The 14564-nt window shown below is 41.0% G+C and overlaps 1 protein-coding gene across 2 annotated transcripts; it reads left to right on the forward strand.

The window, feature by feature from the left end:
* Positions 1–4126: 4126 nt before the first annotated feature.
* CCNA1 (cyclin A1) lies at positions 4127–10578 on the forward strand. Of its 2 annotated transcripts, none has more exons than XM_075197953.1 (9): positions 4127–4422; positions 5528–5743; positions 6725–6959; positions 7033–7157; positions 7238–7461; positions 8320–8524; positions 8726–8839; positions 9779–9912; positions 9996–10578. In XM_075197953.1, the coding sequence occupies exons 2-9, from the start codon at positions 5549–5551 to the stop codon at positions 10042–10044; spliced, it is 1281 nt and encodes a 426-aa protein (XP_075054054.1). In that variant the 5' UTR covers positions 4127–4422; positions 5528–5548; the 3' UTR covers positions 10045–10578. The 2 variants fall into 2 exon arrangements, with proteins under 2 accessions (XP_075054054.1, XP_075054055.1); XM_075197954.1 differs by lacking the exon at positions 4127–4422 and adding an exon at positions 4514–4600.
* The last annotated feature ends 3986 nt before the right edge of the window (positions 10579–14564 follow it).

A 14564-nucleotide genomic window follows, 5' to 3' on the forward strand; every position in this document is an offset into this window, starting at 1 on the left:
GTCAGACTAAAGGGTCCGGATAGGCCCCTAGCCTGTCCGGGCCCGTCACAGTTGTAATGGCCGTACCCCCCCCCATGATGGCGGCCCTGTTTGTGTTGGTCCTTGGTACAAATAATTGTAAAAAGCACATCTGCGCTTCCAATATTTAAGTCCTCCTGCAGCCTCAAACCTAAACATATGACCTTAATGAAAAGAAGTTTACAGCAAACAGATGACCTGATGTCCTACAGGACACGCTCCCTTTATTGTTCAAATATAGTGCACACTGGAGCAAAGCCGAGTCTCTATGTTCAACAACTAGTTTCTGAAATAACACCTATTGTCTCTTTTATCCTCAGTTATGTGTTTATTAAATGTCCAATCTGCTGGAATTGTGCTATATTTTTATTGTTTGCTGAGCAGAGAGGCCGCTGCATTGGTGGTGTCAGTGGAAAGCATTCTGTTGTGGAACGTTTGGCACAAATTGTTTGTTACAACAATTGTTTGTACATACTCACTAATTAATTGCAGATTTTAGGTGGAGAACTGTATCCAGTTTGTCTTCAGCATCATAAGATCAGACTGTAATGTTGATTCCTCCATGATAGATTTTCACGTAGCCACATTGTCTATTTATTTTCAAATTCTTCACATAATTTGGGACACTATAACTGCTTCCAATTAATTTATAGCTAGTAAAGTCAGATGCTTCTGAGTGCCATCAGGATCTTAACTGGTTTACAATAGGTGGTACTTATTAAACAAGTCCTTGACTTCCCTCGTCAGACCATGATTTTGCCTCTACAGCCTCTAATGATAGCTTCTCATGCCAACGGGGAGTATAACAGGAGACTAATTATAAACTTGCAAGCCTCAGCATTAGCAAGCCCAAACAATGGCCAGACTCTGTCACTGAGATACACTCTAGTGGAGTTTGCCACACAATATTCTTTCTGCATACTAATGAATGCTTTATTGTTCTATGACATTCCACACTGTACAGGACACTTTAGAAAAGACCAGTATAAGGAAAACACCACCTTTAGTAGAGCTGTCGCTCATTAAATATACCTCCATTGTAGAAAGTCCATAGCCTTACATTAGAGTTCTATTAAGAGCTACGGACGACTTTGCAGTATGCTCATTTTTTATGGCTTCCGGTTAATGTAGCTGATGTACATGGGGACCATATTTAAATAAAGTTATCCTTTAAATAAATGTTTCTCCAAACTTTTATGACATCATTATGGAATTTTCTTTAGCAATCAACCCATGTCCAAAAATGTGTATAAATGCATATAGTGTTTTGTTTTTTCTTTAAAGAAATGCTTGCGCTATTTTTTACACCCCTGCATGTGTATACAGTGTCAAAAAAATGCTTACAAATGCGCATGTAAAATGTTTAAGGAACAACAGAAAAACATAAAGAGCGAAAAAGTTACAGGAGGGCATAGCCTTATGTTCTCTAGAAGTGTCTGGAGAACCAGAGGCAGTAGTAGATACGAAACAGTAATAATAAATAAAATAAGATGAAATGTAAAATAATGCATCTTTCATCAAGCAAGAGTCTGCTATGCATAACATGATAGTACTGGGCTACAGTAGGCATTCAAGTAATCACCCATTTGGCATTTTCCGGGTTATTTTCTTTCATCATGGAATCAAAAAGCATTTACTCAGGAATTCTTACCACTGATCAAAATACACTATAATGTCAACTAAATAAAAATCTTCTCCAAAACTTTTTCTTAGCTACTTACAAAAAAAAAAAGACAATCATTCATAACCTTAAGCTGCAATTGCAGCTATGAGTCTATTTTTGTAAAACTCTACCAGCTTAGCACATCTTTACAGTCTAATTTCCCCACATTCTTCTGTCCAATATTGTTCGTGTTCCATCAGGTTGGTGCCTGCTCTCTATTGTTGTACCATAGACACTTAGGGCTAGATTTACTAAGCTGCGGGTTTGAAAAAGTCGGGATGTTGCCTATAGCAACCAATTAGATTCTAGCTGTCATTTTGTAGAAGGTACTAAATAAATGAAAGCTAGAATCTGATTGCTTGCTATAGGCAATATCCCCACTTTTTCAAACCCGCAGCTTAGTAAATCTAGCCCTTAGAGATAGATTTATCAAACCTTCTGAAAAGGAAAAGTGGAGTTGTTGCCCATAGCAACCAATGATATTCTAGCTATCATTTTCTAGAATGTACTAGATAAATGATCATTGGAATCTGGTTGCCATGGGCAACAACTCTGCATTTCTAATTTAGAAGGTTTAATAAATTGACCCCTTTTGTCTAGTCTCTGCAATGGAAAACTGCACAAGCCAACCAATCTAAGGGAGTGGACATAGCATAATTACACTGGCTGCATGCTAAAGCTGGATCATTAACTAGGCAACCTAGGCTCCCAAAGGGCACTGAGGGACTGGGACTACCCAAACTCATTTTTATGTGTTTTTTATTTTTTTTTATTTATCGAGAATCCAGCTGTTATTTCTTCCTCCCACTTCTGCTTTAATGTGCAATGGTAGGGCGGACAGCCAGTGGAACTGCCAACAACTCTCCCGCCTGCATCCAAGGGCGTTGAGAGGGGGGTGGGGGGGTACAAAGTTCCAGGGCCCAGGCTTGTCTGGGGGGTGGTGGCCTGAATGTGTAGTGGGAGGAGCCACCAACTTGTAATGACCACACCCCTTCTATGACTTTGGAAGAGGCCCCAAGAACTTGCTGAAACACAAGGTAAAGATGACTCTGTCCAAGTGATCTTACAATCTAAAAGGTGTGGGAAACATTTGATATATAAGGTAGAGGAATAATAATTGCAGTTGGAAAGAGACAGTAGAAGGTGTGACATGAAAGATGAACAAGTCACAGTAGAAATCTTAAGACATCTTCTCGCAACCAGGACTGTTCTTCACTGTGTATCTTAGCTGAACCTCTTTCTTGTTCTATCTCTGGATAAGGCTTTACCATTTGTGCTGCATGGGCACTTTTGTGGTTATCTGCCAGTTTGGAGTACTTATGTGCCCAGTATTTATTATTTTTGGCATCATGCTCACTACTGGACACAGGGCCTGGACACTGGGACCCATAATTCCAAAAGTTGCGGCTGCCACCATCAAGACGGTTGCAGAAATCCCAGAGAAGGAACAGGGATGGCAACAGCAGTGACAGTTGAACTCACTGAGACCAGCAGCTGATCGGAGATGGTATTCCAGTAAATTATTGAAGCAACCAATGACACCAAATACCGAGTTTTCCAGCACCTTCACAAGTTGTTAAAGGTTTTGTTTTTTTATAAGATAATTTTGTGGGAGGTAGGGTACTGAACTGATCTAAAGTGCAGCCATCTCTAACTGCCATCCTTATTATTTCACGGTTCATATATAAACATTTATGTAGTATTAATATGTAAAGTCATAGCAAAAGTAAATCAGTTAAAGATACTGAAAAATGGATGGAAAGGGCTGATTAATCCTTAGTGGTAGAACTACCAACATTGCAGGGTTTGCAGACAGAGGAGGCTGGCAAATTTTAGCCCTGGGGGTGAGACTCAACTCAGCAGCCTATTAGGACATTTTAAAGGAAAAAAATGCAGGTGGCCCAGTGATCCAGCTCAAGGTAGCCCACTATGTAACCTGCATGGGAGCAGATGCCCCCTACCCCCCAGGCCACCCTGCCCCTGGGTGCAGGCACTACAGGGCTGGAGGTGAGGGGGGACCTGACAATGCCAGTCTAACCTCCCTAAGCCCCTTTTCTGCAGTAATGCAAACCTTGCTATGGGACACAGCAATGTCATATATAAAAATATACCTTATAACCCGCTATCAGTGTTAAATAATGACATTTCCATTGTTTAGCTATAACAAATGTATATCAACTTTTTCCTCCTAGGATGGTTCATAGACTTAAAAATCTACTGAACAATATTTCTGTTCTTTTCCCGAGCACTAGACATTCCCAGAAGACCAATCTGTAAGGTAGGCAGCATTGCTTCTATGTATACAGCCCTAGTCCCATCTCTGCGGCTCAGCAGTGACAGGAGAGCTGTCAGTGGTTACCATGGAGACGCTGCCTCCTGCTCCCTCTGAGCACACGCCGCTCTAGCTCGCCATGGTGACGGCCCCACATGACGTCCCGCAAGCTGCTTCCAATAGGTCGGAGCTCGCAGACGCGGGTGGATTGAAAACACCGGTGTCTACTTCCAAGTGATCAGAGGCAGCGGGCAGTCCCCTGCCATGCACACCATAGACCTGCGCTCGCATCTCCGTTACACCTGAGCCAGATTACCGTTCTCATTATCCGGCCAGAGCTCAGCCCCGTCTGCAGCTGACGGCAATCACCAAGTCTCCCACCCACCAATAAATACCGGGAGTGCGGGGTCAGGAGATAGAGTCGTGTCTGGTGCTTGTGTGAGGGAGTCAGAGCTATTCGTGCAACCCGGTAATGTAGTCATTTCCCCCGTGACTTGTTTGTGTTTGAATGTTAGAGCGTCATAGGGCGAGCGGCAGGAGCTCTGACATTGTAGGGGTCTGTTACAGGCAGCATGTCCCTAGTCTGCCCTATGTGATAAGGTTATTGTATTTACGGAGACCTGTGTCCTGTTTTATAGCTTCTACTGGTAAGTGCCACTCTGGCTCCTATGACAGTTGGTTCTATGGATTAGAAATCGCTGGTTAACGACTACCATTTCCATTTATAATAATTTAATGCTTAACAAAACATCACTGCATCCTAGGTAGGCTGCTGAACTACTGGTCTCAGGGTGTCCTGCTAGCCTTGGCCTGCTTGCATATCCACACTAATGGGGAAACCTAGTTATATTCATTTTGGCAGTAATATGTAAGTAATGTTTGGTTAGTGTTCTCAGTTATTTTGGATGTTGGCAAGGAAAGTTAGCCTCTAATTGTAAAATCAAAGCTAATCTTCAGATGTCTCGTTATCCTGTATGCTAAATATAAAAAATCTTTATCAAATGTCCATGTATTAATACAGTAAGTAAAATATGCTGGAAACTCTCTAATAGGCTTTTAATTTGTTATTTACATTATAATGTTTATGGAGCTGTTTGTCAGCCTGCTTACTCAACACACAAGAAAGCTATGTCTGACTCTTACTTTTGGAAAGGTGTTGTGTTCCATGGAATGTTTGCAGTGTTCTACACCCATTCCCCCCCCCCCCCTCTTCCCCTTTCTCAAGTTTAGAATGTAAGCTTGTTAGGTTACAGTTTAAGAAGCCACTAGAGATAATTGAAATATATTTGGTCCAGCATAAAGTGATTGTTCCTGGACACCTAATCCTTAAGGCTAAAACTCAAACTAATGGGAGTATCTTTATAGCCTCAATGGGCTTAATGTATCACTGGGGCAGTTTTAGCTAGAACTAAAATATAATCTAGAGGTAAATAACTTAAAACAAAGTTTACAATGTAACCAGACATACAATATTGATCTGAAGATGATTAGCTACACAAACAATAGAAGTCATATTTTAAGCACTTTATGGAAGACTAAATTTAAAGGTGTGTCTATTTTCTGTTCTTTCCTAGTTTCTGTCTTTTTGCTTGAGAATGCGTCGTAATAGTGCATCCAATTTCCACTTTGCGTCTAATACTGGCATGGAAACATACGAAGGATACCTCAATAAGCTTGCTCCCCCAAGAACAGGAACCTTGGTTCAGTCTAATCTGCCTCAAAAACCAATTCAAAGGACTGTCCTGGGAGTAATTGGTGAAAATGAACAGCGCCAGAGGTCACTTAGTCTGGTAAATATTGATGGGAAGTTGTAGCGATGCAAATGTCAAAATTTGTATGACCTGTGGACATAGCTTAGACTTAACCTATGAGAAGATTTGGGATTTGTGCCCCCATAATGTAACTGTTAACCTGCATTGACTTGCTTGGCTTTAGCAGATGCCCTTTAAAAAAGTCCTGCTCTGCCAAGGCTGCAAAACTGTCCATCCTAGTGAACTTCCTTCATCATGCACACACAGGCTGGCAAAACAAATTATGTATTGCTTGCCAACATTTATCATAACACCTAAAAGTTTTCAAAAAGTGTCTCCAAATCTCTGGCTCTTAACTTGGTAACACTTATCAAGGTCTTCATTGTGACCTGAATAAGTAGCATAGAGCTAAAGGATTATACTGCTCGCAGTAAAGTGGGTTATGTGAGCATTTTGAAATGTTGCCTGTGAATAGATCATTCTTTGTGTAGCTGTCCAAAGTAGGAGGTCTCTGCTTCTCCTCTTGCTTAGGTAGACCTTTTAATTGGCATGAGCTGGCTCATGGGGGAATAGTTTGACAACCCTGATTTTGGTGTAAACAATGACTGTCTGATTAGTAGAATCCTGGGACACCTTGGGGTGACCCATCAGATCATCTTGGAGCTGGTGTAAGGTGGGCAGGGATGTCTTCTCCCTGGGTGCTGTCTTGCCACTGCCCCCACACACACACTTTCCTTAGCAGTTTGGAGAGGGCAGAATCTTCTGGTCCCCTTAGTCTGGGAATGTGGTCTGGGCTGTACCATGCTAGTCTAGCTTCAAGCCCACCCCTGACCTGGGGTAACTGCAGCATCCTAACCATGTTGGCAGTTGGTATTGGGGCACTGCAGAGAAAAACAATACTGAATTGGTGACCTGTCTTTTGGAGACTTAGACCAATTTGAACATTGGTAGAAAGTTCTAGACTTGACATTTGGCTTATTATGTAACTTGTAATAAAATGACTGAACAATGACATTTCAGGATGCTGCGTCTGCCAAAACTGCTTCTGGGGTTGAGAATGCATTCTCATTTGCTGGGAAGATGTTCTCCACAAATGCTGCTCCACTGGCCCCACAGCCTTGCTTCACTATTTATGTGGATGAGCAAGAGGATGGTAATGAGAACTATCCATTTCAAGTGGAACTTCCAAGTCTAGACGAGACAGAGGCCAACCTTATGAAACAGAAGTTCCATTTACTACTGGAAGTCAGTGCAGGTTTGTAATATTTGCCTACAGTCTGGTTGTCTGTGATCACAAATTCAGTACTAACTTGTCTGTGTTGCTTCAGCTTCACCAATGATGGTGGACACCTCCATCCAGCAGCAACCCGATGATGCTTCTGAAGCAGATCCAGATGTTGCTGCTGTGTCTGAATATATAGAAGAGATTTACCATCATCTGCGTGAGGCTGAAGTAAGTTTCTCTTAAGCCATTATGCTTTTGATTTTTTTTCTCTCTGATCAGTGCACTTTAATGACCAGTCTCTCATCTAGGTTAAACATAGACCCAAGCCTTACTACATGAGGAAACAGCCAGACATCACTTCAGCCATGCGGGCTATCTTGGTGGACTGGCTTGTTGAAGTCAGAGAAGAATATAAGCTGCGCAATGAAACTTTGTACCTGGCTGTAAACTATCTGGACAGATTCCTGTCTTGTATGTCTGTGCTAAGAGGGAAACTTCAGCTGGTAGGAACAGCTGCTATTCTCCTGGCTTCGTAAGTTGTATTTCAGCACTTATCAGTTGTACAATGTCAAACTTTAACCCTGCCTGATTGGTGTACTGGCTTACCCTGCTTACTGTCTAGTATGGTAAATATTTGTGGGTAATGCCACTATCATCGCAATCTAAAGGTGCCTATAAAGTGTGAAGTAACTCCTGGTGTGTGCAAGTGACTTGAAACTATAATTGGTTAACATACAGAAATGATAACCTGCTAATCCACTATCTGCCTGTATATGGGTGACTAATGCCAGTCTTAAAGCATGAATGACAAACTACTCATTTTTAAATTATTTGACCTATAATATGTCTGATGTCATGGAAGACTTATCTCAGGTTATTGCTAGCTTTCTAAGGGTGGCAGGATGGTGCCGTCACTAGCCAGTTAGGCTAGATATGTGTTTAACACTGACAAACATAAATTTGGTGAAAAGATACTTCAGTGGGTCAATCTGTAGTTTAAAGACTCTCACAAACCTATGTATCATTGGGTGGAGTTTGCTGTTTGGCAAGTTGGAATTCCAGATTTACAGGTTACTGTTCTGATCCAGAGCTTGCTTGTACATGCTCCAATCCCAGTGAACCCTACTCATCATGGTGACGGGAACTGTTACATTTTGGGCCTTTGGAGCAGATTAATATTTTTAAATGCAATCACTCCTCATTTCCCCTTCTACATTTTGTAAAAATACTCAGGCAGGGGGTGAAAAAACATCCACCTAAACTATAAATGGCAAAGTACCTGCTAGTCCCTACTGGACACGAGCAGAATTCCCATTCCTGTACTACATTTCAGAAAGTTTGTTTGAACAAATGTTGAGCACTGAATGCAAAATCTTAACTTTAATTGCAGCAAATACGAAGAAATCTTCCCCCCTGATGTGGATGAGTTTGTGTACATAACCGATGATACCTACACCAAAAAGCAGCTGCTTCGTATGGAACACCTGCTGCTTAAAGTGCTGGCCTTCGATCTGACTGCCCCAACAATCATTCAGTTCCTCCAGCTGTATCTTCACAAGCATAACGTCAGTCCCAAGACTGAACACCTAGCAATGGTACCAATGCTTGCATGTGTCTTTATCTCCTCTCCCCATGTAGTGTATCTTCTATTGTAAGTGCCTAAAGTAGTGCCACTCAAGAGTTTCCATTCAGAGTTCATTTTAGTGTATCTAGACCTTTCTAAATGAACCCAATAGAGCAGTGGATCACAATTTCAAATGTGTAAGTTGTGCTGAAATATTTATCTTCTCCTCTAGTATACAGCAGAACTAACGCTCCTTCAAGTAGAGCCCTTCTTGAAGTATGTTCCATCACTGACTGCTGCTGCAGCTTATTGCCTGGCAAACTATACAGTTAACAGAATATTCTGGGTAAGTTGTTTTTTTTTTTTTTTTTTTTTTACTATCAGTAGTCTATAATCCCATCAAGCACTCTTCTGGCCCTTATTTCTGAATACCCTGGACATACACTTCACTATTATAGGAGAGTATCTTGAATTGGCATAGACTGCAACTCAAGCTTGGTACACACATATGCAATCATACTTCAGATATAATGTTTAACAATTTCACTAAAGATCAAAAGTCCTAATGAGCATGATTCATGTATACACTTTACATTCAGATATGATCATCTTATAACTATCTGCTAAAGGCATTCCATTATTGGTGGGGTTTTTTTTAGGAAGTTTTAACAGATGCCATGTGTGTGGGTACAATAAAACATGATTGTGGGCGTGTACACCCCAATATGTGACCAACTGTCACAAATTGTAATCTGCACAATAATTGCTTGGGTGTATACCCAGCTTTATGGGGAAACTAACTTTCCTGCCCCCCCCCCCCCCCCCCCCCCATTCTGATCTAGAGATAAGGAACTTGGTAATGTGGTTGTTCTGCAGACCCCTCAGGATAGCTGCTCCTACACTTCTATTGCACTGTTACAGTCTTGTATTGTATTTACTGTTATGTTGTGAGAATCTTTCTCCTACTGTAGGAGGAATTTGAGGTAGTGGAGTGGAGGGACTAGTAGACTTAAAACCCCACCCAGTGTTAAATCTTCCCTTGGATCAATACTTTGGGAAAGTGGTACCTCAAGTCTAGTCTAGTAACGCATTCATGACCATAAACTTTATTGGTGGGCACTGCTCAATGTTGTAATACTTGAACAGTTATAGTACTTGGTATAGACTTCTGTACACTGGTGTCCTTGCTGATTGGAGTACTGTGACATCAATATTCAGTTTTGTATCACTTGAAAGATGTGACCTCCTAGTGGGAAGTTAATGTCCATTTAATGTATTTGAACAGCCTGCAACTCTTGAAACATTCACTGGCTACACCTTGAGTGACATAGCACCGTGTCTGGCTGATCTGCACAGAGCCTGTCTTAATGCACCTCACCAACCACAGCAAGCCATCGGAGAGAAATACAAGGCACCAAAGTAAGAGAAAATGCAGATCCTTGTGTATAAATGGATAAGAGGCATAAACTTTACAACCATATGACATTTATTTTTCCCCATAGATATATGCAAGTTTCTCTCCTGGAACTTCCTTCAACACTTCCTCTGTGACCCTCTCCCTTCAACATCTCCTCTGAAGAGCTTTTATTGGCTTGTGTAGCACTTACCTCAAGATCAACAGTGTTGGTCTGATTTTTAGAGACACTGCTGGCTAAGTGTCAAATAAGCTTTTTTTTAAAACTTGTGCAATTTTATACGATTGAACTCTTAAGCATAGAATTTTATCTTAATGTGAAACTATAGGACAGTTGTAGAAGTTTTTAGACTGATGGCCAAAATTCCAGTGTTGGCTGCAAACTTGATTTGGAGCAGGAAAAGTATAGTAGGGATAATATGGGATTACAAAGGTGCTCTGATAACATCACTTAGTGACATCCAATGAAATTGAGTTATCTACATGGTGGTTCTTTGAATTTGACATGTTCTCAGTCATCATATTCTCCGTCCAGGTAGCCATAACTGTCTGTATACAGACAACTACTAAAGGCAATCCCTGGAGTATCCTTATTGGACTTTTATTTTGTGTCAAGCCATATGATGTCCTGATGTCAACATTTTTAATAAACTATTCACTTCTGCAGACAATGTCTTCATGTGTTTGTTTTTTGCCAAGGTTATGCTAATATCCAAAACTTGATGTGTTTTGGGCACAAACTACCACTAATTCACCAATATTAACACAGATGAGAATCTCGTAAGCCATGGCATGGTGTCATGTATCTCTACCATGTAGAAAGATCCTGGTTGCTTATATCAGTGGCTTTAGGTCTAAGGGTATTAGGATCTGGGGCCTGATTCATTAAGGATCTTAACTTGAGAAACTTCTTATTTCAGTCTCCTGGACAAAACCATGTTACAATGCAAGGGGTGCAAATTAGTTTTCTGTTTTGTACATAAGTTAAATACTGACTGTTTTTTCATGTAGCACACAAATACTTGATAGCTTATTTGTACACTGAAACTTAAAGTTGATTGTGCACTACATGAAAAAACAGGCAGGCAGTATTTAACTTATGTGCAAAACAGAATGCTAATTTGCACCCCTTGCATTGTAACATGGTTTTGTCCAGGAGACTGAAATAAGAAGTTTCTCAAGTTAAGATCCTTAATGAATAAGGCCCCTGGGGAGGATTTTCATGACCATGTAAAAGGCCAGATGCTGCAGGTAATGCCTTCTATACAATGTGTCAAGCTCATAGTACTTCTAGTAAGTGTACCAAACTACCTTGGTGATGCAGAGTCCTAGTGATTGGAAGTTGCATTCTGAAACTGTTTAAGCCCAAAACAAATCTACAAGTTCACTTTATGCAGATATGTTAACTGAGACTTTCGAGTCTAGCACTATGGAATGTGTTCATTAAATAACATGGGGAAAGTTGCCCTAGCACAAACAATTAAAACATATACACATCATGTTTACATTTGTGTCTAATAGCTCACTACCGCACAAAGTCTTGCTGACATACCAGACAACTAGACTGAAATCGCAGCAACCGATACAATGGCTATCTGTGAAACGTCCATTATTGGATGTGTTTAAAGAACATTAGCCAGCTTGTTACTTGTGGGATCTGTGTCACAGCAATATGTTTGTTTGCTCACTCTGCAAAGAAACATCCAGCACTTGTCTGATCTTGACACTTAAATTGTATTGGGACCATACTGTCCCATGTATCTTTTGCACCACCCAGGAGGGACATCTAACCTTAAGGATGCTCTGCATAGGCTGAGTGGGGTTTTATCTAATATCAGCATGGGACTTCTATCTGTTAAGTAATTAGGGGCTTTTATTGGGTAATAGAATGGAGTTCAAAAATTGCTCAATAGAAATTTTGCTCCTATGACTGGAGACTCTAGAACACAATCCTTAAGTTGCCACAAGGTCTAATACTCTAACACTGCAAATTTTGGGGTTTTGCTTCCACTGTAGCATTTTACCAACAAATCAATGTTTACACATCTATTGGTAAATCAAAGGGGAATGCAGCTTGGGAAGTACACAAATGCCTCATGGCTAGACCCTGATATTCTTAAAGATCACAGCATCACACAGGAAGTGCTTCCAGGCAGACACTAAATCTTAAGGTGTCTTGAAGGTTTTTTTTTTTTTTTTTGTCGAAGTAGATTATAATCTAACAATAGATTATGGAAATTGACGTCTGAAAGTGTAGCTAGTTGTGCATTAGCAGACAGAGCTGTGACTTAAACTGAGGCGTCCATTGGTGTACAGACCTGTTTGTTCAGCTTGTCTGATTTGTGGCTTTACAATGTCCTTTGTCCTACTTGGCAGCGTTGCTATGCTTTCATGACTCAAAAGCCAACTTTACAGCATATACAATTACATGGGTTTTTTTTTGTTTTATTCTCTAGGATTTAAGCTTGCTGTGGCAGCTAGTCAATACTGGAGTGGTATGGGTTAACTTGCCACTCTGAATGGAAGTGCACAAGTGTGACTAGGGCTTTCAGCTTCACTTCGTTTTTGTTTTTATTTTTTAAGACCTTTATTTCAATTAAGCTTCTCCTGTAACCGTTTTTCACCAGTTGTGTTAGTTAGCAGTGACCTAATCTCACAAAGCCCTGGAGATCATCATGAACATCTATTTATATAGCACCAGCAGATTCCATAGCGCTATAATAAGAGAAGGCTCTATTGGGCCTATTTAGGGGCGTTGCTAATGACTTTCTATTGCAGCAATAGAAAACCTGTTCTTGCTTTACTGAGCAAGACTGGTATGGAGCAGTGAGGTTTTGGCCAGGTCAGGCTCAGATCAAATGTGACACAGCTATCTGACTTGGGCTTTCAGGCCTACATGGTGGAAATATACTCAATCATTTTATTGATATTACCATTTGAAAAGCTGCATTTAATTTTTTAAAGCATTAGATTTGTAAGGTGCAGCAGTGCTCCATATAGTAAGGGAAACGGGACATAAGTGGTAGATAAAATAAAGGAATACATTAAAATGAAGGGTTTGTAGGACCATGGTCATTAGAGAGCTTACCTTCTAAGTGGGAAAGGACACAGCTGAACCAAGAGGAGCAAATGTAGCTTAGAGGGGAGACTGGGACAATTATGAGTGTGTATTAGTGTGAAAGTATCAGGGGGAAAAAGTAGGCTCTAAAAAAAGCACTTTCAGAGTGTATATAACGATTGGAAAGCCTTGTAGAGGATCCTATAAATGGAGAGCACCATGGGAGAAGTCTTGTAGGCATGAGTGAGAGGTGGTTAACAGAGATGAGTCAATTCACAGATCAGAGGTAGATCTAAGAAGGTGAGAGATAGGATTTTGATATAGGATTAAAGATGTATAAAAGTGTGGTGTTGAGAGCTTTGTAGGTAAGCTTGAGCAATTAGAATTTGATTCAGGAGGACAAAGGAATCCAGTGTAGGGATTTGCAGAAGTGGTGTTGCAAGAGGAAGATCAGTCTTGCAGCAGCATTTAGAATGGATTGAAGTATGGATATAGATGTCAGGAATTCCAGATAGCAGGAGGTTGGAATAGTCAAGACGGGATGATAGAATGGATAAGCGTTTAGGTTGCATGTTGTGTAACAAAAGGGCGTATTCTGGCCATGTTTTTAAGGTGCAGTCGGTAGGACTTGTAGAATATAGATGTGAGGAATAAACAAGAGGGCGTAGTGGAGTGACACCAAGGCATTGGACTTGGGAGACTGAGGAAACAGGAAATTGTGGTATATCCTGTTATTTTGAGGTGATGGCGAAAGGAGTATTATGGTCGTACATGTTAAATAGTCTTCACCGTGCTGGAGAGAGCTGGCAAATCTGTTCACTGTCGGTGGCTATAGAATGGCGCTAGCCTTTTATAGAAAAGGAAGCTTTTCTATTTAAAGAGGCCACTGTAGAAAGGGAGACTACACTACAATTCTGTGTTCAATAAGGAGTGTATTACAGGCCTGTCCAACCTGCGGCCCTCTAGGTGTTGTGAAACTACAAGCCCCAGCATGCTTTGCCAGTAGACAACCTGTTGATAGCTGGAAGGGCATGCTGGGACTTGTAGTTTTACAACATCTGGAGGCCCGCAGGTTGGACAGGCCTGGTGTATTACATTCAGGTGCAGGGTCATGGTATTTAGAACTTTATTGAAACACGGTGACAAGACAATTATACAGCACCTTGCCAGAAAATAGGCACTGTTCCAGCACAGAATTGATGTGGATACCACCCTGCCTCACCAAGGGACTACGGGAATAACAGGTTACAGAAAAATTAGCCAGACCTCCATCTTATAACTAGCTGCTGCACTGACTGTTATAGCGTCGTATGAGAGCCAGCCGCTATGTAAAGTTACCGCCACAGGATTAGCTGCAACAATTGTTCAAGGCCTGTCCAGCTTCCCTTACAGAAAAAACCTGAACACACTCTGGTTGGAATTGGAATAAAAACTAACTCCGTGGTGCTGTGAGATTTCAGATGATCTGATTGGCTTCAGGTTGCTCTATCCATGCCCATTTCAAAACTGGAATGGGTCGACTACAATGCTACATTTGTTAAGAGCAGTTTTACAAACCCCATCTGGAAGAACAGAATATTTTGGTATAATAATGGGGAG

This window comes from Mixophyes fleayi, chromosome 2, assembly GCF_038048845.1.
Source record: "Mixophyes fleayi isolate aMixFle1 chromosome 2, aMixFle1.hap1, whole genome shotgun sequence".
In the NCBI taxonomy this organism is placed as follows: domain Eukaryota; kingdom Metazoa; phylum Chordata; class Amphibia; order Anura; family Limnodynastidae; genus Mixophyes; species Mixophyes fleayi.